The sequence below is a fragment of the Lissotriton helveticus genome, chromosome 1_2, assembly GCF_964261635.1.
Source record: "Lissotriton helveticus chromosome 1_2, aLisHel1.1, whole genome shotgun sequence".
Taxonomy (NCBI): Eukaryota; Metazoa; Chordata; class Amphibia; order Caudata; family Salamandridae; genus Lissotriton; species Lissotriton helveticus.
The window spans coordinates 97,837,374-97,862,003 of record NC_136058.1 but is presented as its reverse complement, the minus strand read 5'-3'; the positions used below and the strand labels follow the sequence as shown (position 1 = coordinate 97,862,003).

The window sequence follows — 24,630 nt, the reverse complement described above, 5'->3', positions numbered from 1 at the left end:
AAAGAACAAAGAGAGAACGTGCGCCAACGGAAGGTTGGTTTTCACAGCTGTGCAGCTGGTGTTAAACCCGCTGAGCTAAGTCTGGACCATAAACCAGCGCGGGGGAAGAAGAGCACAAACACATGTCCAAACCCAGGAATGAAAACAGATTTGGATGTCCACGTGCGACGGCAGATGTAATTCCACCCACCCCTTCCCCACGGCCCCGCAGACCCGCTGCTGGGAGGGTTCAGTCCTCACCAGTGCTGGGAGGAGGGGTGAGGTGGGGGGACGACTGTAACACCCCCGGGCCTCGAGAGCGTCTCCATGGAGCGGCCAGTCCACCCGCCACTTAAAGTGCTATAAACGTGCTACAGAGGTGTCTCTGTGTCTCCGGCCTGGTGCAGGGTGACAAGCCCATGATTCATGGGTGGGGGCGGGGGGCTGTGCGAGCTGCCAGGACTGCGGGGAATGTGGCGAGGGAGACGCACTAATCTCCCGGGCAGGGACGGAGACTCCCGTCTGACGACTCCCGCCCGGCCAGGGGCTCTGGCTTCCATTGCCAACTGTCACCTCTATCTCCAGCGGTCCCGCTCGCCCCCACCTCGGCCCTTACCACGGGAGGTGGGGGGGGGCCCTCCCACAAAATGAGCCCTCGCCCCACTCGAGAGAACACTCATCCCGGGTGCTGCACCACAGACAGGCACTACACCTTGTGTATTCAGTCTATGGCGCCTTCCTGGCTCGTAATATTTTGATTGTGGGTGTTTGTGCTTCTGATTGTGTCTGCATGTATGTGTGCGTATGAGCGCGACTTTGTGATTGTGCCCTGTGTGTTTCTGAGTCTGTGTTTTTGTGTGGGTTTGTGGGTATTTGTGTCTGGCTGTGTTTGCCTGAGTCATTTGCCATTGCGGGAATGTGTCTTTGTGTCTGTTGTGCGCCTGTCTCTATTTGTGTTCTGTGTATGCTTGTCTGTTTGTGCAACAAATCCACCGTAGATTCTGTGGTGTGCTGCTGTTCCACGTATGTTCCCTATGCCCCACCTACCATGCCTCGAGGTGCGTCCGCTGCAGAAAGAGTGAGTGTCATCTGAGAAGATATAGCGCCTCGTGAAGGACGCCCGACTCGGTGAACCGAAACCCACAAGATGACGGCGCGGGATTCCTAGACAGAGGTGTGTTGAGGTTGGTGATCGCAGTGGAAATACAGCGTCACACGCGGCATGTCACCCACCCTGAGACAGAACCATAGTACTGAGGTGGGGAAGAGGCTGGGCCTTCTATAGCGCCCAGAAGCCGTGACAAACTGCGCAATGCGCATATACACCATCTAATATGCGTAGACCTTTGTACTCTCTACCATTCCTACGTTACTCTTAGAGTATATCCATTCATAGCCCTTCCCCATGTATATAGAGATAACTCTAATCACCAGTCTCTTCTTTGTGTGACTTTACATCTTGTACATTTGCAATTTTTTCTGTTTGTATCTTTTATGTAACGCACGTAATCCTTAGACTTTATGTTTTGCAGCTGGTTCTTATGTAAAGCGCTCTGACACCTTCGGGTAAAGTTCGCGCTATATAAAATCGCATTAAATAAATAAATAAAAATAAAAATAGTGATAATAGAGGTAGCAGTAATACAGCATCTCAACCTCCTTTGGGGCCGACGGAGGAAAGGAGGCTGCTGGCTGCACAGCCTATAGCATACAGAAGCCATGCCAAAGTGCATATGGGCGCTGCAGAAACATGTCTAGTATAAGCAGTAATACTAGTTCACCAGCTAACCATTCACAAACAATGTTTATATAACAATTGCAAATAAAAAAAAATTAATGCATAGCATTGTCATTTACAATGCCAATAACTCAAACTTTAATGCTGCGAGACCTATTGCATTGCAAATGCTTGTTACTCTTGGGGAAGGTGGTGTCTGCTATCGCCCTGATCTTCTCTATCTGGGGTTCGATCATTCCATGACCTAGAACATATCCCAAGTACTTCACTCTCTGGTAGCCTATACAGGATTTATTTGAGTTTACATGTAGGCCTGCTTTCTGAAGACTCCCAAAAATGGTTTGCAGGTGTTCTAGGTGGCTTTCCCATGAGGGACTGAAAATTATAATATCGTTGAGGTATGCAGAGCTGAAGGTTTGGTGTTCTCTCAGTATTTAGTTCATAAGGCTCTGAAAAGTCGCTGGGGCTCCATGCAGGCCAAAGGGGAGGACATTGAATTCGTATAGGCCCTCTGGGGTTACAAAGGTCGTTTTTTTTCGGTCCTCTTCTCGTAGGGGTACTTGCTAATAACCTTTGGTCAAGTCCAGCGTGCTGATGTATTGCGCCTCTCCGAGCTTTTCGATCAGTTCGTCGATTCGAGGTATTGGGTAGGCATTGAAGGAGGAAAGAGAGTTCAGTGCGCGGAAATCCAATCAAAATCTCGTACTTCGGTCGGGTTTAGGCACCATTACAATCAGTGAGGACCATTCGCTCCGGGAGGGCCTGATTACGCCTAGCCTTAGCATTTCCTGGACCTCTTTTTGTACAGCCGATCTTTTGGCAGCGGGTATCCTGTAGGGGCGTTGCTTGACTATCGATCCTACTGGTGTTTCGATCCGGTGTTCTATCATCGCGGTCTTCCCTGGAAGATCCGAAAACAGCGAAGGAAAAGGTACCAGTACTTTATGCAGACGCTCTTGCTCTGGTTGTCAAAGTTCTTCATTAACCACCAGTTCTTCTAATGTTGAGGATGAGAAGGACCTAGTGGGTAAGGTGAGATTATTGGCCTTTGGGGGAGGTCCGATCCACTTCTTTAAGACGTTAATGTGATAAGTCTGCGCTTTTTGAGGGCATAACTGTATCCTATAGCTCGTTTTACCATTAGTACCGATAACTTTATATGGTCCCATCCATTCGCTTGAAATTTTTTTGTGGATGAGGGTAATAAGACCAGAGCCCAATCGTCCACCTTGAGTCGTCTCCATTTTTTTCCTTTATCATAGTACGCCTTTTGCCTTCTCTGGCTCTTCTCCAGGTTGGAATATGCCAATTCTCTTATTTTCCCTAAGCTGTTCTTAAGGGACTGGCTGTACTCTAGGATGCTTCGTTCTCCCCCTTGTTCTTCCGCCTCCCAGGCTTCCTTTGTCATTTCCAGTAGTGTCCTGGGCTGGCGTCCATATAACATTTCAAAGGACGAACATCCCAGGCTGCTTTGCGTCTATCCTCGTATAACGTACAAAGCTGAGGGAAGTATGAGGTCCCAGTTCCTTCCATTTACAGATAGCATCTTCTTGAGGGTAGATTTGAGAGTTCCGTTATAGCGCTCCACTAGTTCGTTGGTCTGTGGGTGGTTTACTGACGTCTTGATCTGATGGAGGTCTAAGAGTCGGCACACCTCCTGCATCAACCGGGACACAAATGGTATGCCTTGATCCGTTAGGATCTCTTTTGGGAAGCCTACCCGCGAAAATAGTTCAATAAACTTCTCTGCTATAACTTTGGAGGTAGGGGTTTTCAGGGGAAAGGCCTCAGGGAATCTAGTGGCATAGTCCACTATGACTAGCGCATACAGATTTCCCCAGTGGCTCTTAGGGAGGAGCCCTATCAGATCCATCCCCACTCTTTCGAAAGGGGTACCGATTATTGGGAGCGGCTGCAAGGGCACTGCGGCCGGGCGATGGGTATTTTTCTTTTGACAGATGTCACATGCCTGACAATGGCTCTTTATGTCCTTATAATACTGCAAAACATTCTGAGTGTTTTTTTCGCTTCTTATGTCTCCCGCAAGAAGGTGAGTGTGGGAATAGAACATTATCTGTTCACTGAAAGAGGTCGGGACTTAGGGCCCGATGTAGGTCGCCAATTACCTGTCGGTAACGGCCGATTTCGGCCGTTACCGACCGGTATTTGGGATTTGACATGTAGGTAGGCTTACTTTACCGAATCTGTATATTTACCGATTCAGTAAATTTACCGAATCTGTAAAATACCGAATCGGTAAATTTACCGAATCGGTAAATACAGATGTAGGTGGCACTGAAAACAGTGCCACAGCCATTACCGATTCGTTATTTACCATGTAATACTATTACATGGTAAATAACGAATTCCAGTGTACATGCACATCTGTGCATGTACACCTGTGCCATGTGGCACACTGACATGCCCTAAGGGCATGTATGTGTATCACATGGCACACAAGCCAGAAACAGGGGTGCAACAGGGTGTCAAAGTGACACCCTGTCCCCCTTGTAAAATCGGTAATTTTACCGATTCGGTAATTATTACCGATTCGGTATTTGCTATTGAATCCTATGGGCTTCAAGGCCCATAGGAATCAATGGCAAATACTGATTCGGTAATTACCGAATCTAACCGATTCGGTATTTTTACAGAATTATTTACCTACATAGCAATTATCGATTAGTAAATACCGAATCGGTAAAATTCGGTATTTACCATTCGGTAATTTGCTATTACCTACATCTAGGCCTAAAAGCTGTAGGGGTTCTTCTTGGTTTCCCTGTCGATAAAGGAGGCCTTCTTTAATAACGAACCATGGAAATTTGGGATCAGGGGTGTCTTGGGTAACATGTGCCTGCTCCCATGCATTAAATAAGGTGGCGTCATTGGCTTGGGAAAACTTAAAGCTCCTGTCGGTCGCCCATGGTTCAGGCGACACAAAAGCAGGGATAGTAATGGGTTCTTTGGGGTTGGTGAGTTTTATGATCTGGGCAAACAATTCAAGGAAGTGGGGGTTGTCTGTCCCTATGATTATCTCCTCGCGGAGTGTCTGTAAAACCCCCACCCTGACCACATGTGTCCTTCCCTCAGTTAAGACTAGGGGTACGTTGGCCACTGGATAGGGTTTTATGTCTCCATGCACGCACTTTATGTATACTAGAGTATTCGGTACCACTTGATTGGACTTTACGAAAACCCCTTAAATCACTGACTGCTTACAACCCGAGTCTAGGAGGGCCTTGATTGTTTTTCCATTCACCCTTACACTTACATGATATGCTCCTCCTAGTTCAGCCAAATAAAGAACTGTCTTGAGGACACTTCCCACTTCCATGGGCTCTTATGCACTCTTTCTTTGGGGACAAAGTCGAGCGATGTGCCCCCAGGCCCCACACTCGAAACATTGAGGGCCCTTAAAACTGGGGATATCAGGTTTAGAGGGGCGAGGGATATACGTCTCCATACTCTGGCGTGGTTTCCTGTCAACCTTGAGAGGGGGTTTGGGTGGTTTTTCCAACTCCCAAGGGTGTAATCGTGGTTGGGCTCTGGCGAATGTGGAGGCCATTTCCATTGCTTGGGTGGTCGTCCAATTGGAATGCTGACGTAACCACTTCTGAGTTCCGTAGTGCAAGGCTTCCAAATATTGTTCTAAATAGATTTTGTCCATGATTTCCTCCTTAGAACTAACAGCGGGAGTAAGCCATTTATCCGCGGCCATCTTTAGGCGGAAAAATAAAGTCTTAGGATTCTCCCCGGGCGCTCACCTCTCTTTTCTGAATCTCACCCGATAGGCCTCTCCGTCAAGACCTAAGTGGTCCAGTATGATGATTTTAATTGTGGCATAAGGCGCGTTCACTGCGGCGTTTGCGACCTGGTAAGCCGCCTGGGCCTCCCCAGTTAAAATGGGGGCCAGAAAGAACGGCCACTTCTCCAGGGGCTACCCACAGGCTAGTGCAGCTCTCTCGAAATTGAGTAAGAACGCATCAGGGTCTTCTCCCGACGTATACTTTTGAAGGGAAATCCCTGATGGGCTGGAGTCAGGGTTTCTAGGTTCCCGGTATGTGGGCACGGACGGATCAATCATTAGCTTTTGCAATCCCTCTATTTGGGCTGATATGGTGTTCTTGAATGTCTCTCTGTCGGCTTGGGCGGAGGTTAACTGCTGTTCCACAGCCCATCCTAATTGTTCCTGTCCTTTGACAAGGTGTTGTAGCAGGTCTTCCATGTTAGGATTACAGATGGTTAATGCTGTGCCTGCATTCTCCACCATTTGTGGCAGGCTAGAGTAACTTGCAGTGACACAGAAAGAACTTAAAGCAGGTTGTATTGGCTTTAACAGTCGCCTTCGGCGTATAGTGCTTCTATTGTAGGGAAGTGGGGCTTCGGCTTCTTTCTTTCTTCTCTGGGGAAAGCCGATCTTTCCGAAGATCCAGGCCTCGTTTTCCCCACTCCAGGTTGCTGGGGGGGAATAGACGCCGGTCCGGACGTTGAGGGCACCAAGAAAAGAAAAGATAGACTGACTTCAGTCGGGTGCCCAATTTATACACTTTGTCAGGGGAGGGGTAGCGAGGAGTCCCTCTGTGCACAAACGAAAAAGAGTAAACAAAAGAAACTGCTACGAGGTGCCGATTGTGCTCAGGGCAGAGAGTGACAGGTTCGTTCGAATGGTTCTTCAGGGTGGTTTAAAACCCTTCCTTCCCGCCCAACCCGAGGTACGCAAACGTACCTGTGAAAGCCACGCTACCCCTGAAGCGTGGTTGGGCGATACGCCCAAACAACGCTCTGTCAGATCGGTTTCAGTTTTCAGGTTGCTGTGTAAAGAGAGGGGAGAGGGTACCGTTCACATGTTTAGGGGTTGGACTCATGCCTGCATCGGATCTTCGCTGTCTCACCCCGTCACAGTATGTCAAATGAATTACGTTTTTTTTTGGAGGGACTAGGGGCCACTTGCACGAATATGAGGTTGCAAAATACTAGTTGCAAACCCCAGCCAGTGTTTTTGCGACCATTAAAGATTATTAAGAGCCGACCTATACACGTATAGGTAATTTCTTTAAAAAAGAAATTGTAGTGGGTCAGAATCCGACCTAACTCATAAATATTAATGAGGAAGGTCAAAAATTGCAACTTGCGATTGGATGCAATCACAGGGATGGTAGCCTGCGAACCACCATGTGGTCACAAATTGCAACTTGCGATTGGATGCCATCACAGGGATCATGGCTAGGGTGACCAGATTCTCAAAACAAAAAACGGGGACAGGTCATAGACATAGAAGTAGGACTAAGGTTTGCAGTAACCATCGACATAAAAGTAGGACTATTTGACAGCTGTCATAGACATAGAAAAAGGACTACAATGACCGCTCTCTCCACAGACTGAGATGAAGCATTACAGACAAGTCAGAGGTCTTTTATCGGCAGTAACTATTAATTTCATTAATTTCATTTAAACACACATTGCCTCAACATTTGCTATAGTTGGTGACCACCCTTGCCTTGAAATTCCAAGCATGTTTTCTGATAAAATTGAATTGATTTTAAAACAAAAATGTTTTAAAGAAAATAGTTAACCCCTCCTGTGCTCAATGAGCCACGGCGCTCCGGTGCTCATGACGAGCAGAGCTCGTCATGACCGCGCCCGTTAAATGGAACGCTGGCATGCTGGGCTGATTCCCCTGCTGTGCTGAGCGTTCCATTGGAACGGGCGCGGTCATGACGAGCTCAGCTCGTCATGAGCACCGGAGCGCCATGGCTCATGACAAGCTCAGCTTGTCATGAGCACTGAGGTGCTGTGCGCGCCTCCCCCGCCCCCCAGCACAGTGGTGGAATCCTGCCAGCAGCAAAGGGGTTAAAGGAGTGGAGCTCTGGACATTCCTATCAAGTACGATGAGACAGATCTATTGTAGATGACAAGTGCTCATTCATTTTTAGAGTGGCCTCTGGGTGCACACAACGAGCCCTGATATTTGTTTTTAAGCTCAATGCTAGGGTACTTTTATCAGTTAACTTAAACAGGTAACTGTATTCTGCACTATCAAACAACTTCTCAGCCTCTAAACAGAGAACTATCATAGAGAAGTTGGACTGTTCTCATACCCTTATTGGGGACTGCACTAACCTAGTATTATTGCTGTCGGTTCTGGCCTTAATGATTGATAAGGTGAAATAAGACAGAGCTATACTGCGGCCAATCAGGACTCTAAGATTGAAGTAAAAAGTTTGACATCACAATGAAGGAGAGCTTTTGACCTGTGTGAATCAAACTTACTGAAGCCCGACAAGGGTTTCTGTAAGAGAATCTAAAACTTCAGTCAAGTGAGGCTCTTAAGTGGGAAAGCTGACTGCTGGTAAAAAGTCTACTTAGGCAAGCCATCTGACTGCAGTCTATATATGTATGAGAAGCAGCCTGAAAAGACTCCCAATGTGATCGTTCCAGCAAATCAATCCTTTCAGTCCCATCTCTTATTTCGTCAAGTGGTTGCATGCCTGTTTCTTGCAGATATTGTTGGATAAATGTCTGCTATGCCCTGCTTCTAGTAATAGCTTTGCTGGGTTGCAAAGGCCCTACCAAGTATGATTGCTGTTCTTTTCTGCTCCACCGTGGCAAAAGTGTATGTTAGTGGGTAGTACCACTGCATATGCCATCATCCGGATTAATAGGTCTACTTTCATGCGATTTTGGTGAAAAGTGACAGCAAAATGTCCACTCCGGCTGGCTTTGTGCTAGTTTGAAGCCCATACGAAATTTAGAAATCTAAGCATCTAAACTCTCGTCACCAAACAGCAACGAATGCCTTGGCACATATTGCAACATGTTAATTTATAGGACAGCAAACCTAACAGTGCTTCTTAAACTTACCTACAGCAGTTTTATTAATGTGACAAAGTTTTAAAATGCAGGCTTTACATTGCTTATAGTGGGGCAGGCAAGACACAAAGAGCAAGGAAATAGGTAACAATATTTAAGCCCGCATACTGAAACCTAGCAACTCATTGATCAGGTTTCAGCCCATCTTACACCAAAATAAAGGTAAACCAATCCGATGTGGTACACGGCCATATAAACGTTAGTCAGATCCTATTAAAAAAAATTACTATAAGAGAACACTTACTCTGCTGGGGTTCATCGCTTTTAAATTTACTGGTTAAGCCACAATTGGGCACTGACTGTGATGACAGTTATGCTCGTGTGTCAGGCCTCGGGCAAGGTGGTTTGCTGCGGGGAAAGGGATTAAAATACTCATGTTGCGGGCTGGCAGGGCAAGTGTCGTTGTATGGCTACAGATGATCCTGGCTGCAGACTGAGGCATCTCTGATGCAGAGGCAGGGTCCCGTCGACGGTGCTGGTACGGCTGGGCTGGGGAAGCTTCAGCTGGATACTATTTTAGTCGGAGACTGTTCGACCCTGGCTCGCTTTGAGGCACAGCAGGGCCACACTGACTGGAGATAAAATGACGGTCATGCCGGTCACAGGTGGTTATAACCAGCTGCTGTGAGATGGCTGCCACGATGACGTAGGTGGCGCTGCGATGTAGACAAAGAGAAGGGAAATCCCGAAAGAAAATGTCTCTCTTCAAAGGATTTCCCTTCCTGCTACCGCGCTCACCTCAGGGACGTCACAGTCACACGTATGCAAACAGAGCATCTGCGCAACCAGAACAGTTAAAAACAGGGACATTTCTCTGTTTGCCCCGGACACTGTTCTAAAACGGGGACATTTGACTAACTTGGCGGAAAGTGTCGGGACACGGGGACACTTCGCCAAAAATGGGAACCGTCCGGGGAAAACCGGGACGTCTGGTCACCCTAATCATGGCCTGTGGACCTGTGGACCAAGATGCCTGTGACTGCAATTCAATAAAATTAAAAATGTTTAAATGCAGCCTGTTTTGCTTTTTAAAAAAAAACGGGCTGCGTTGTTTCTTCTTTTTTTGCGTGGGAGCTTGCAGTGATCCCGTGGACTACTGCCAAACAAACTTTTTTAACATTCTCAAATGGGAAGCAGTCCCCCTAAAATGACCCCTTCCCTTTTGCGAACAGATTACCAGCCCACCTTTTCAGTAGTGTACTACTGCTATTTTGGTCCTAAACCATTAACATATATGTGGATAGGGATCGCTATTTCACAAGGAGCTCTACAAGTGCCTTCCAAATAGCAATTCCTCATCTATTTCCAAACCCATTTTAGGAGTTTTTAGGAGTCGGTAAAAACTTACTGACTGATCCTGAAATGGGTTTAATACATTGTTCAAAGCAGTTTTTCGGTCGCAAACTCAAAATCGTAGTGTTTGTGATTGAAAAAAACGCTATGAGCATCAAGCCTCAAGTGAAGAAAAAGATATTAATAAGTAAAAGAAGTATTGCCTTATTTAAATCCATTTTTGTGCTTGAAGAGATTACAGTATGAAACTACACCACTTTTGTAAAAATTCAGTACTTCTGGCCTATGTTTTATATTTGTAATCTCTCATGCTCCATAGGGATGGTAAAACGTTTGAGCATTTTGATTCTTTCATTTTTACAACATTTTTTAAATGACTATTTCGGATGTCACATTCCAAGGGTAAAATGTGCAGCACCCTTTCTGCCTTGCCCAATGCCCGTTTTGCCCAAATAGGGCAGAGGGTGAGTATTTTTGATTTAACAATTAAAGAAAAGTTTATCGGGACAGCCCACAGCTGCCCCAATTCCCGCTTTGAAATTGCGAAGAAGGTTTTTGGGTGGCTGTCAGCTGCCTAGCACCTCTTTTACTCTCGGAGAAATGTGTATGAAGGGGGCCTTGAGTACCTTAAAGCTAATACTGAATTACACTAAAGTGCCCTAAATATCTAGTGTTCTGCCTTCACATTTGCATCTCGGGAAGTAAGGCCAGTTCTCAACAAAGAGCTTCAACAGGACTTACTTTGCCTTACAAATGTACTGCTACAAAATGTCCCTGCCCTGCTGGTGAGGCCCGTGAATAAATGTGACAGTAGTTTCCCTGTTTTCCATGAACTTGATTGGCTCCCAGTGGCTAGAACGATGAAGTTTAATACATTGTTTGGTTTTAGAAAAAAATAAAAGCACTCCAGGGTCATAAACCCTCTCTACTGAGCCACAGATAGACCTTGTACCAACTGAGTAGGGAACTCCTGTGTCCTATGCAGAATAGGATATCTAAGGTTGGGTATGGCGTGGGGGTGTTTTGAGATTCGAGTGACATAACTTTGTAAATCCACTTCTTTTCAAATTTAGGAAACCCTTTGATACCTGGTTGTTCTATGATTTGTCACCTTAACAGTTGCATTTCTTTTCTGTTCACGAGCCCCAAAATACTTATATATAGGAAAATGTTTGCTCTACTAAAAGTGTACCTTGGCATAACATATTTATTAAACATGCTAAACTACAAACGAAATATAACTAAGCAGAAATCTTAGATGAAAGTGGATCTTTGTCCTCTCTGGTGGCTGGTGTAATTTCAATTCTGGCTCAGTTGCTCACCCTATGTCATTTTTGCCAAGAACTTCGCTAGAGTCCTGGGAATAATAAGGCTACTTGGCAGAAGGAGGCTGAATGATTCCCAAACTCCCTGTTCCTCTGGACCCTTTTCTCCAAACAGATTTGGGTCTCAAGAGGACCTGTTGGTGCCCCCATAGAAAATCACTCACACTTAAACCAGCAAAGAATGATCTTGCCCTGGAAAACCTCCCACCTGCTTTTCATTGCATTTTAATTCCACAATTCCTGTGTTTGATGCTGCAGGGATGTTCCACTTTGCATAATCATTCTTGACATTAATTTCATTGTTCTGATCAGCAGGTGAGAAATAAGGTCTAGATGCACCTGGAGAACTGTTAGTCAAAAGGTTCACATTTTTAGCACATGAATCACAGGTACTCTCCATATTCGGCTTTATCTTTCTGAAACTGAAAAAATAGCACTGATAAACTCAAAAGATGGGTTCCCGGCTGTTTATCACATACAGCTCCTCTGAAAGGACCATCCTTAGTTCTTACTTTGGCCAAGCTTGCATGCAACCTCCTGCTGCTCGCTGTACCAAGTTTTCCTTTTCCAGCATCTGTTGCAAACCTCAGTTTAAGACACTAATGATGATGCTGCTGTATGATGTAGTCCAGAGGCCAGTCACATTTGGTGCCTCCTTTTTTCGGGCTAATAGGCATCCCTACCATTATGGGTCAAGTCTGCTTCGTTTCCCCCTCTGCACTTGTGCAATTTCTAACTCCTTCTGTAGCACCCATGTCTTCATCTCCTCCTCCTCCTTCGTGCTACCCTCTCCTGCTTTTATAGTGTCAATTGCGTCCTCGTGTGGAGTGTAGGTCATATTTTGTCATTGGAACAACTTGTTTCATGGCACTTAGGGAATACAGTTCCACAATATATATGTTGATGGAAGGTGTAGAGCATGGAGCAAACTTTACCCTGTCATTTGATCATTTACACAAGGGAAAGAAGTTGCAGTGAAGAGTATCAACACCGATAGCCTTGATTATGTTACTGACTTTTAAAATGATAAAAGGTAATCACATAGTTTCAAGCTGCTGGAAGATATTATAGTGTGGAAGCATCTCCGATTCAGGAAAATGTTCAATCCTGGCCCAATATCTTGGATTTCTATAGAGAAGATGTAATCCTGGCCCAATATCTTGGATTTTTATAGAGAAGATGTTTGTAATGCATAACGTAATATATGTATGTCTGTATTCAGCAGAGAGGCTTGTCAGGTTGTAGATAATTAAAGGTTAGCCTACCCTTTTGACATAATTTGTGAAATTCTTCAATCCTTTTTATTTAGTACAACAAGCTGGCCTATCATGTGGACGTTTCTGTGCCCTCTTTTGCGTTTGAACTCCCATGGATTCAGGCTGAAACAGTAATGTGAAAGAACATCAACGTGTTTTTATTGATTGCTTTATTTTGTATGTTTTATTAGTTATTCATCCACTATAATGGGAATGCAAGTAGCAGCTGCTTCTTTATTACTGTCTGTTGTTCTTCCCTCTCACATTACTAGACACCCTTTGGTTAATGAAAGGCCTACTGCTGCCTATTTTTGCTATTCTCTTCTAGGGGATCCTCATCAATAATCATAAGCACTGAATATTCCATCCCATGCGCAGGACCCCAGAATCTATGAAAAATGATATGTGAAAACATATATATATATATATATATATATATATATATATATATATATATATATATATATAAACAGCTCTATATATATGTATACATATATAATTGTATCCAAAACCAATGCAGCCTCCCAGGATAAATCAAAGGCTAATCAGTGCTCTGAAAATTCTTTTTGCAACCATAGATTGGAGAAAATAGGCATGCAGGAGGACAAGAATCACCTGAACTCTCTTTAATTACCAGAAGAAAGTTAATCTGCGAAACAGAAGGCATTGTTAGGACATAAGATGCATTGAAAACTCAATAAAGTAGAAAATGAAAGCAATTGTTAGTTTAAACTGGCACTGTGCCTTTAAGGCAGCCATGACCCCCAGCTTCCCATCATGCCTCAGGGGTGACAATTAGGTCAGATGGGCTTTCCAGCTCCTTCAGTCAGGTCCCTGGAGTTTTCAGCTCTGCTATTCTTGACTTTTTTGTCAAGAAATTTCTCTCTAAAAACCTGGTAGTTACTGTTCACTCGATATCTTTCATACTGTAGAGTAAGGTATTACCATTTTTCTGACGGAAACTTGTTTTTTTTTTCTGTCACAGCCTGACTTCTCTTTTTGACCCTTGTCCTTCCTGGGGCAAGAAGAAGGCCAAAACTGATTCACACCCTGTGTGTATACTCTGTCTTCCTGAGTCTCACTCCTCTGAGACCTGCCACCACTGTAAAACCTTTTCTAGACGCACTCTCAAGGAGAGAGAGAGAGAGAGAGAGAGAGAGAGAGAGAGAAGAGAAGAGAAGAGAAGAAGAGAAGAGAAGAGAAGAGAAGAGAAAGAGAAGAGAAGAGAAGAGAAGAGAGAGAGAGAGAGAGAGAGAGAGAGAGAGAGAGAGAGAGAGAGAGAGAGAGAGAGAGAGAGAGAGAGAGAGAGAGAGAGAGAGAGAGAGAGAGAGAGAGAGAGAGAGAGAGAGAGAGAGAGAGAGAGAGAGAGAGAGAGAGAGAGAGAGAGAGAGAGAGAGAGAGAGAGAGAGAGAGAGAGAGAGAGAGAGAGAGAGAGAGAGAGAGAGAGAGAGAGAGAGAGAGAGAGAGAGAAAAAAAAAAAAAAAAGAAAAAGGGAAAGGATTCGGCTGTACGGTCTCTCCGAGAAGCAAAAATCTACCTCCCGAGGAAGATATCCAATGAGGCATAAGAAGAGGAGACCCAGATCGACCTCGAAGTGTAAGGTCCCTGTCTGCTCTCCTTCGGCGTGGGCTCGGCGTCAAAGATGACTCCAGCAACGAAATGAGTTTCCCTGTAAATGAGACTTCCGCCGTTGATGGTATCTGAGCACCGCTCTGCATTAAATACTACGCTGAAAACGGCAAGTTTGAAGCCTATTCATCGTCGTCATCCTCAGGTGTCAGATAAGCCTCCTCCGTTGACTTCAACTCGGGAGCGTGCAACGTTGAGGAGTCGGTCTCTGTAGGCGTCGACTCAGCGCTCAACGTCAAGGCACAGGTCTCTGTTAGCGTCATCTCATAGATGCTCATTGTTGAAATAAACCCCTCCATTGACTGCAGCCCAGCGGCGGTCAATGTCAAGGCCTTAACCCACTCTGACACCTCGACGACGGTCAAGGTCCGGAAGGCGTTCGGCATCGACGCCTAACCATACAACGTCAAGGCATCAGTCTTCGTCGGTGATCACACAGCCGACGTCAAAGCAGTATTCGCCATTGACACGGTCTCAATCGACGTCGAAAGCTAAGGCAAAGCCAGCGTCAAGTCACCAGTCTTCGTTGGCGGTATCTTTCCTGACGTCGAGAATCTAGACACCATCATTATCTTCACAGCGCTGTATTACGGTCCAAGACGTTTTAGTGATTCAATGCTCAATATCGAGACAGTCTCCCCAGTCAGTGTTGACTCCTCGATCTCGGTCAGTAAGACACTCTGATTGTTCAGCGTCAAGACACACAATGTCATAAAGTTCAAGATAGTCGAAGGTCATTCTACCGTCGTCTGACAATTCAGCCTCTCCATCGCCTGATCATTCCCAACAACAGATAAAAGGAGCTTCCTGTACAGCAAAAGACAAGAGGGCAGATATCACCTCTGTACACCTTTCCCCCAGGTGGATGTTGCCACTCCATCATTGGTAGAAATCTTCAATACAGGTGCAAGAAACTCTGGGCTGCTCCAGCCCTCTGCACAGCTTGTCACTGGCTCGGTTGGTGCAGACAGTAGACCTCTCTCTCACAGTCTTGCAGAGGGGTCGAGATCGTGCTCGAACAGTGACTCCACCTACAAGAAGGAGGTCCCAGCACAAAGTCATTGGAGAAGAGCCAAATCAACTTTGTTGTCTTTGTCCTCGACTCATTCTTCAAAAATAGACTATTCACCTACCTTAACAGATTGCCCACCTTCGAGAGTCTCTTCAGTGGATGATGTTAGTACTTTTCAGGACGTGCTTACCGGGCGGGGGGGGGCAACAAAATTCAGTATTGACATGCCTATCCCCAAACCTCATCCTCAGTGATTTTTGAAACTCTGCATCATTGATCAGCGACAAGGCCTCTGCTGTCTTTAGTGCCTGGGCTCCTTCAACTGTATATGGATGTGTTTCTCACACCGGCAAAACTAAAGCCTGCCCTGGCAAGGGTCTTGAAAAAGTACAGGCCTCCGGAACAGGATCCACTATTCCTTAGAGCAGATCCACCTCGCAGTGGCCCCTTCCTCAAAGGTGCCTCCAGATAAAGAGGGCAGAATCCAGGACTCTTGGGGAAGAAAAGTTTGTGGCACTTCTGCTTCAATGTTAAACATTTCAAGCGCCTCAGCCCTCCTAGGGTGCTATGATTGGAAAAATTTCAAGATAACTCCCCAAAGAGGATCGCAGAGACTTTGAAGAAATATTACAGGAAGGGGGTTTAGTAGGGAATCAGATTATTAGTGCTGCAGCAGATGGAGCAACATTATCTGCTCATTCTTATGCTCATGGGATTTGTGCCCGATGCGCATCCTGGCTTCGGCTCACTGCACTGAAGCCCGAAGCACAGCAACGAATTCTAAACCTCCCTTTTTTGGGGAGTTCCCTCTTTGGCACTCACACAGATGATGAGATGGCCAGAATGAAAACGGGACTCGATACCCTGAAGGTAGTAGGCCTTGAAAAGAAAAAGGAATTCCACCGCAGAAACAGGCCATACGACTACAAGCCATTCCATCAGAGGGTTCAAACCCCTCAATGGCAGAGGCATCAGCAGCAACAACATCAACCCAGAACCCACTATCAGGGGTGTCGTACTTCCCGTGGGAGAGTGGCACCACGCCAATCCACCGCTTCAATAAAAACCCCTTCAAAGCAATGAACGTTCACTTCCCCTGTCACCGTTTCCCACTCCAGTAAGGTGAAGTATAGCCAACCACATGCAAGAGTGGCGCAACATCGCAAAAGATCAATGGGTGTTAAGCATTTTACAGAATGCATACTCTACATTTTCGTCATCCAGCCCGGCTATCGCTCCAGTGAAAGCTGTATGCCACCAACTACATCTGCTACAGCAGGAAGTAACCACTCTTCTATGAAAATCAGCCATAGAGGAGGTTCCTGTCTCTCAACGCGGACAAGGAGTATGCTCAAGGTATTTTCTGGTCAAACAGAAAGGTCGAAAAACAGAGTTCAGGCCTATTTTAGATCTGCGCAAATATATCCTCATCTCCAACAAGGGGACTGGATGTGTTTGATCGATCTGCAAGATGCATATTTCCATGTTCCAGTCAACCTACGTCACCGAAAGTTCCTATGCCTCATAGTGGGATCCTATACCCTCATAGTGGGATCCAACCTTTCGGGTTGAAGCCTGCTCCTTGAGTGTTTACCCAATGCATGGCAGTAGTGGCAGCTGGTCTACAGTGCCAGGGACTGTTTGTTTACCCTTACCTCGAGGACTGGCTTCTAAAGGGTCCTCCCCCCCCCCCCAGTGTGTGAGAACCCACTATCAATGCTGCCTATCAATTTTATTTTTACACAAAAACAAGGGAACCCAGAAGGTATAGCATAGGGACCTTGGGCAGTATCATGTAAATGTAAATGTACATGTAATTTATATAGCGCAAATCACCGACACGGTATCTAAGCGCTTGCTTAGGGAACCCGTCCTGGTATTCCCCTGTGAGATACCCTGGCAGGGTATCCACAAGGTGAAAGCCAGGCATCCCGCCGCGAGGGGCCATAGTGGAGATTAAGCAAGCTATTGTTACACAAAACAGTAGTCCCTATATGTAGAAACAATGAAAAAATGATAATCATACACTTTAATAAGTGGTATGTCTTTTGTCCAGCCGGACAAGAATTTTATTTTTATGTTCAAAAGGAGTATTTGAAATTTGTGAGAACCAATAAATATCAAGCGTAATTGAGCCCTCGCGCTCACAACTGATTTCACGAAGAGATACATTATCTCGGACAGACGCAGCATTTTATGGAATGCTAAGGAAGCCATGAGATCTTGTATGCACTAATAAGATCCTGAGGATAACACTCACTAATGTGACAAAAGGCATATTGTAAATAATATATGATTAAGACAACAATGATGTTATTCCTTGTCCTGATGATGATGCCCTATATATAAAACGGCATCGAAACGTCGTCGACCTAAAAAACCCCATATGCAAAATATGAATGTAATATTGAAAAATGCTATGGTGTGTTCCTATTAATTCAAGTCTGTAAACACTGACTACAAGTAGACAGACATATTTGTACTCTGCCCTTTTGGCCACTAGTTCCGTTGTTTTGTCTTGTATGTTAAGGGTCACGGCTGTGCCTGCTTGATATTTATTGGTTCTCACAAATTTCAAATACTCCTTTTGAACATAAAAATAAAATTCTTGTCCGGCTGGACAAAAGACATACCACTTATTAAAGTGTATGATTATCATTTTATCATTGTTTCTACATATAGGGACCACTGTTTTGCCTATCAATTTTATAGCAACTGGGCCTTCATGTCAACTTCGGGAAGTCTGTCCAACAGCCTACTCAAAGCATACACTATCTGGGTGCAACAATAGGCTCAGCCGTAGGGTCGATGACTTCCTGCATCTTCCTTGTCCCCAACGGCAGGCTGGGAATTCGACCTTTACAACTGATTTGAGCACAAGTGGGATCAACGGACGGCTCTCACAGGCTGCATAATCCTCTATCCCATGGTGAACACATCAGAGAAACCTCCTGCTGGGTGTGCCATTCCATCAGTCTCCACTGGGGCAAACTCTGATCACGGATGCTTCCCTTTAGGGCTGAGGAGCACTCAGGGGGTCCCTCCAAACTCAAGGTCGGCCAAAGAACAGACTTATCATATCACCATGTTGGAGTGACGAGCAGTGCATATAGCCCTCAAGGCTTTTCTCCCCTCCATTTAGGCCAGCTCCATACTATTCCAGACAGACAATACGACCACCATGTACTATCTAAATAAACAGGGGTGACTCGCTCTCGCTCTCTATCCTTAGAGGCTCAAACTCTCTAGCATTGGCTCCTGGCAAAGCAACTGTCGATCACAGCAATACACCTGCCAGGGGATCAAAGCGCTCAAGCAGATTCTCTCCGTCGTCACTTCGATGATCAACAAGACTGGGAATGGGGTCATCCAAGCATTGATATCTTTGCGGAAGATACGAACAAAAAATACCGCGACTCAGCGTCAAGGTTTTACCAGACTGGGTCGAAAGGGAATGCCCTTTTGATCAACTGGTCAGGGATCTTTGTGCACAATTTTCCTCCTCTTCCTCTCTTCCTGAAGGTCATAACCAAGTTCTCCCTTTCCAGTGCGAGGATGATACTAATCGCACCAGACTGGCCACAACAGTGGTGGTACTCGGACCTTCAGCACCTCTCGGAATGCCCACACAGGAGATTACCTTGCAGGCCGGACCTGCTGTCCAAAATGAACTTAGCAGCATGCTTCCTGAGGTCCTCCAGTATGGACACCTATGTCTTCCTCAGGACTGCGTGAACATCTTGAAAGAGTCTAGAAGGGCTTCTACAAGACACTCTTATGGTTTCCAACCTACCAAGGGTCAAGAGGAGGTCATTCTACCTTTTCTCCCCCACTTAGCCAAATCTGGTCTGAAATTAACTTCCATAAAGGTACAGCTCGCTGCCATTACAGTATATAGAAAGACACCCTCTCAACCGTCTTTCTTCCAATTTCAGGTGGTCAAGGATTTCCTGCAAGGGCTAAAGAAAGTTTTCCCTCAAATCCGTCCGCCATCACTTCCTTGGGAGCTAAACCTGGTTCTTTCCAAGCTCATGGGGCTCCCCTTTGAGCCTGTTCACAAAGCTTCCCTTCAACATCTCACATGGAAGGCCGCCTTCTTTGGTAGCAATCACTTCCGCTCGAAGGGTGAGCAACATTCAGATGCTCCACTCTAATGAGCCGTACACTGTTTTTCATCACAGCAGAGTAGTTCTGAGAACCCATCCATTCTTCCTTCTGAAAATGGTGTCAGATGTTCATGTTAACCAAGCTATGTCACTGCCTACCTTTTCTCCTAATCCCTTCTCGCCAGCTGATAGGTCCCGTCATTCTCTAGATCTAAAAAGGGTCTTAACATTCTATTTAGACAAGTATAAGGCTATTAGGAAACCTGATCAACTGTTTGTAAACTATGGTTCCATCAGTACAGGATTCCCAGCCTCTAAGCGCTCCATCTCCAGATGGATAGTGGCATGTATCAAGCTGGCTTACCCGTTGTCAAATAAGCCCCTCTTTTTGACTCCCAAGGCTCATTCCACTTTAGGGAAGGCAGTGACGGTGGCTTTTCTGGACAATGTACCGATTGCTGAGATTTGCAAGACAGCCACCTGGAAATTGGTACATAAGTTCACGAGACACTATTGTCTCGACTCGGATACTAGAAGAGACACTCAAGTAGGCCAGGCCTCCTTGAGAAACTTATTTCAATTTTGAAATTAGCTTCTATAGTTTTGTTTGCTTCTCATTTGCTTGCAAGTGGAGGATGGGCTTGCTATTCGATTCTGTGCTTATGACTATTGATGAGGATCCCCTGGAAGAGAAGGAGAAGTTACTTACCTGTAATCCTGGTTCTCTTCCAGTGGTATCCTCATCAAAGTCATAAGCAGCCCACCCACCTCCCCAGGCAAATAAGGCTTTTTTAAGTCATATCTTTGGTCCTAACTCTTGGGTCTCCGCAAAGAACAACTGACCTAACTGTCACCCCGAGGCATGATGGGAAACTGGGGGTCATGGCTGCTTTAAAGGCACGGTGCCAGTTTATGCTAACAATTTCTTTCATTTTCTATGTTATTGAGTATTCAATGCAGCCTATGGGCTAACAATGCCTGCTGTTTTGCAGATTAACTTTCTTCTGATCATTAAAGAGAGTTAAAGTGATTCTTGTCCTCCTGCCTGTCTAATTTCTCCAATCTATGATTGCAAAAGCAGATTTTCTGAGCATTGATTAGCCTTTGATTTATTCTGGGAGACTGCATTGGTTTGTGAAAAAACAATATATGTAAATATATAGAGCTGTATATATATGTTTACATATATACTTTTTTTATAGATTCCGGGGTCCCTGCGCATGGGCGGGAATATTCAGTGCTTATGATTTTGATGAGGATACCCTTGGAAGAGAACAAGGATTACAGGTAAGTAACTTATCCTTCTGGGGCTTTTATGACTAGACATTCCTAATTTTACCTACTAATAATCTCCCAATGTAGTTCACCACCACAAAAGGTTTTGTTGTGTTTCTTCTGCAAAATCCACCCGCTGAAAGGAAAATGTAGGAACATAAATAAACTGATGTTGTTGGTTTAATGTTTTCAGGGTTTAGAGGAAATATTGTTTGATTCCAGTGTTTATATAGAGCAACAAGCCCCACGGGAACCCTCTGTTGTGTTAATGGGCATATAGTTTGTTCTATTGGTTGATGAGGAAATGGAGTCATCGACTTCATAAAAAATAAAGAAGTATATTATTCAAACATGGCTTCCACTAGAGCGTTCAAGTTCTGTCATACTGCTATAGAATTAATGATGCTCTACTGTGCTTAGTTTATAAAGTTTGAAGGAAGTCGATCTGTTCTCTCTTTTTTCTCGATTTAGACTAAAGGCCTTGATAGAGAGAAGGTGGTGAGGTAGTGGTCTCACCAGGAGAACAGGTTTGGTTTCAGTTAGGACTTCTGAGCTAGGACCATGTCAAGAAAACTTCTAAACCAATGAGTATGGCCAGTCTTATGATTGTTGAACCCAACTTTCTTCCAAGCATCTGTGAAGGCAGAAGCTTGTGAGTTATCTTCCACATATTGAAGTACCCCAAAGCTAGTATTATATTATCCTTGGGATAACTACTCAAAGACTATCAGAGTTGACTTTTCTTCTAGGAAGGGATGCACAGGTATGTCTAAGGGAAGACAGACTCCAGCATTTAATTCTGTGTTGCAAACATGTTTGAGCTTCAGAAGGACAAAGCCATCCCCTGTGTACCTAATCAGTTCTCCATCACTTATGAGGATTTAAACATCCTCAGAAAGAACAACATATGCAATGGCAAGAGTACAATGGCTCCATGGTCCTTGATTTGCAGACTCTGCAATTATATTATTTTTGTTTACTTCTCCTTCCCCATTGATCATCTGTTATGCAAGCTATCATTGCTAATCTTGCTAAGATTAGTAAGCCTAATAGAGCATAGATAATGATTGAGATCTAAAGCTATCTGAATGCTGCTTTCAGGAACAAGTCTTTAATGCGACTTTATTGCATAAGCCTTTATTGTGCATTCTGCGAAGGCAAAGGCTAGTTGCTGAGACCCTGTTGCACTCCATATCCGTGAACTTGACAGTTAGAGGTTAAGAAATATATGACCACCACTTTTCTCCCACCAGTTATGCTAACGATGAGAAAACTAGGTCTCACCCCAGTGCTTGAGGTTGGCAGTTTTGGTCCTGGATGATGGAATGTCTTTGCACATGGGTCAGCTCTTTAAAGACCAAGACGATTTGGACGTTGAAAGATGCAAGCACACCTTTGGGGTCTGAAAACGAAGCACTTCAGCTTTTTCCAGGTCAGTCATTGGAGTACTGATGTGGTGACAGAAATTCAGCTAGAGCTTGTATCAATAACCATGCACATATAAAAATAATTTTGAGCCTGCATAAATCTTTTACTTCAGTGTGTTCTCTTAGAAAGCCAAAACGCGTCTTTGGCAGGGGTAGAGATTTGAATATAGGCCCTTTGGAGGAAATGTAGCAATCTATATTTGAAAGCGCACTTTCCTCCAGTATTCACAATGGGATTTTTTTTTTTTAATTACTGTACTTCTTCCCATCTCGATTGTATAAAATATTACCCCAACTCCTCTCTCCTATGCTGGCCATGATATGGCCTGTTGAGGGACTTGCTGCACATGTGGAGTTGTAGTGCTCCTGCCCAGGTCTTTTAAAGTTCTTCACACATAAAAGATATTGCGAAGGCTGCTCTTGTCCTTTTCTGTGAGTGGTTCTATTAGGATCTCTGGTAGAAGATTTAAATTATAGAGGTGAACTCCTGAGCACTCTTGTAACTCCGCATCTTGTGACTGATCTGCTTGTGCTGGCAATGTAGTTGAAGTTGCTAGTGGGGATCCTTGGTAGATATTTAGTGGTCCGTAACAGTCATAAAAAAAGACCATCGCAGAGGTTAGACATGACTGTATTAACCATGCGGACTCCATTCTAAGATTTGTTTTGTGGGATATTGATCTCGAGGATGGCAGATGAACTTGAGGAGAATTTGCTGCCAACTTATGTGTCTCTATCATTTGGTCTCTCTTGAGACTGTCTTGTTGCTACTTCCCTGAGCCATCCTAGTGTTACCTATGCAGCTTCTCTTGGGTTTTAAGGTGTTGTGGTGACATAGGCAACTTCTTTTTTTGTTGTTTCGTAAGGTCATCCGACATCCAAGGTGATTTGCTGACGTATTTTATCCTTTTCCATGCTCCTATTGGTTGGTTGCTTACTTCCATAACCTCGTCAAATTCGTTTGGTGGGCTGTATTGCTGGCTCTTGCCTTTCTGTCTGTAATGCCTAATTAAAGCAAGTTAAAGAGAAATATATTTGAATGCACAAAAATAATTCAGCAATATTTCTACCACTGAAGACTGCAGAGAATGTTTCTTTTGGGGTGACCATTGTAAAGCAAATGCTTTCTGCACGTGTGGCGGTCACATTCTCATTGACTCTGGAGTGGTAAGTAGGACAGGCTAACCATTAGCCAGAAATGGCTTGTGTGAGGATGCCTCATGATGGATGGTTGCGAGGACACTTCATGATGGAATGGAATGGAATAGGATTTATAGAGCGCATGGATAACCGTAGGCGTCCCAGTGCTGAGAAAAGAGATTAGACCCGGGTTTGCGGAATTGAGGGAGCCTTAGGGAAAGAGGAAGGTTTTCAGAAGCTTGCAAAACTTCTGGAGGCTGGGTTCGATACGAATCTTAAGGGGGAGGGAGTTCCAGAGCTGCGCGGTGTTAACAGAGAAACAGCGTCCTCCTGATCGCGCCTTCTTTACTCTAGGAACAAGTGCCAGGTACAGGTGGTCCGATCTGAGTGCCCTGTTAGCTTTATAAGGGCCAGCCAGGCTTCTCAGGATGGGGGGCCCTTGCCCTGGAAAGATTTGTGCATAAAGCACAGGGATTTGAATTTGATTCTCTCCCGTATTGGCAGCCAGTGGAGGGATCTAAGGGCGGGTTTGGCTGAGAGTTTGGTTGGGGTACCAGTTAGCAGTCTAGCTGCCGAATTGAATTGAATGGTTGCGCTTGAGAGCTAGCGAATGAAGTGAAAAGAGTTTAAATAGACATCAGACAAGGCAGGTACATTTAAGGGTATGTTAAAACTTTTGGCATAATTTTGAAAGTGTTAGATTATTGTTACGTCCGAAAAGTGTAAAAATCAGTACTGCTTTAACTTTTGAAGGTTTCATAATTGTACGCAGTATACCAGTATTAAAAAACAGCCAGAATACCATATTAAGTAGAGTGAACTTTACAGCGGCACACTTTGACAAAAAATTAAATGCATTGGATTTAAGAAATAAAAACAAAGCAATGTATTATAGTTGTAAGGAAAGTGATTGGTATTAAGGGGAATAGATTAAGAACTAGGTGGAGGAATTGATAAACCAAAAGGGAAACCAAATTAGTCAAAAATTGATTTTCAGCTAGATAACATTTATAGACCTTAGAATCGATGGTGCTATATTATGTATCAGAAGCGTAGGGAAATCGAAACAACGAAGTAATCCAGGTGAAAATATAAATCCAATAGTCGTTTAAAAGGTATTTACTCTCTAGCCTCGTATATATGACTTTCTATATGCATTGCTAATTCTGGAAAGCACGGATGTTCCTAGAATGTTCTGTTATACTGTTTGGTTATTTCCTGTAAAGTGATTATATAATGAACCCTCTTTGTAATTATACTTCTCTGTTCTGCAGTTCTGTAAATCGTTTCTCACAACCAATGAAAATTGTCTGAAGAGTGCAATAGAAAATCTGTCAACAAGTAACAAATCAAAGCGGCAGCAGTTCGGAAGTCACATGGAAGGATCTCCTGAACGTACTTCATCACCAGCCTCCAAACAGTCTCCAAGAACCCCCACAAGAAATAATATTGACTTTGCATCTAAAAAAGGTATGTATATTTCTAGGCAGAATGACCATTTGATGAGGCAAGAGGAACTCCAGGTAACTGAAGATTCAAACATGCTCAAGTGGTTGGCTTGCGATCAAGAATGGGTT

General features: G+C 44.6%; 1 protein-coding gene across 1 annotated transcript in view; it reads left to right on the top strand.

Moving 5' to 3' along the window:
• The window catches only part of EFCAB7 (EF-hand calcium binding domain 7), a 317,322-nt gene that overhangs the window by 119,401 nt on the left and 173,291 nt on the right, over positions 1–24,630 (top strand). The window contains exon 5 of the mRNA XM_078669291.1: positions 24,328–24,523. Within this exon, the coding sequence (XP_078525417.1) occupies positions 24,328–24,523 (196 nt within the window). The remainder of the gene's footprint in view (positions 1–24,327; positions 24,524–24,630) is intronic.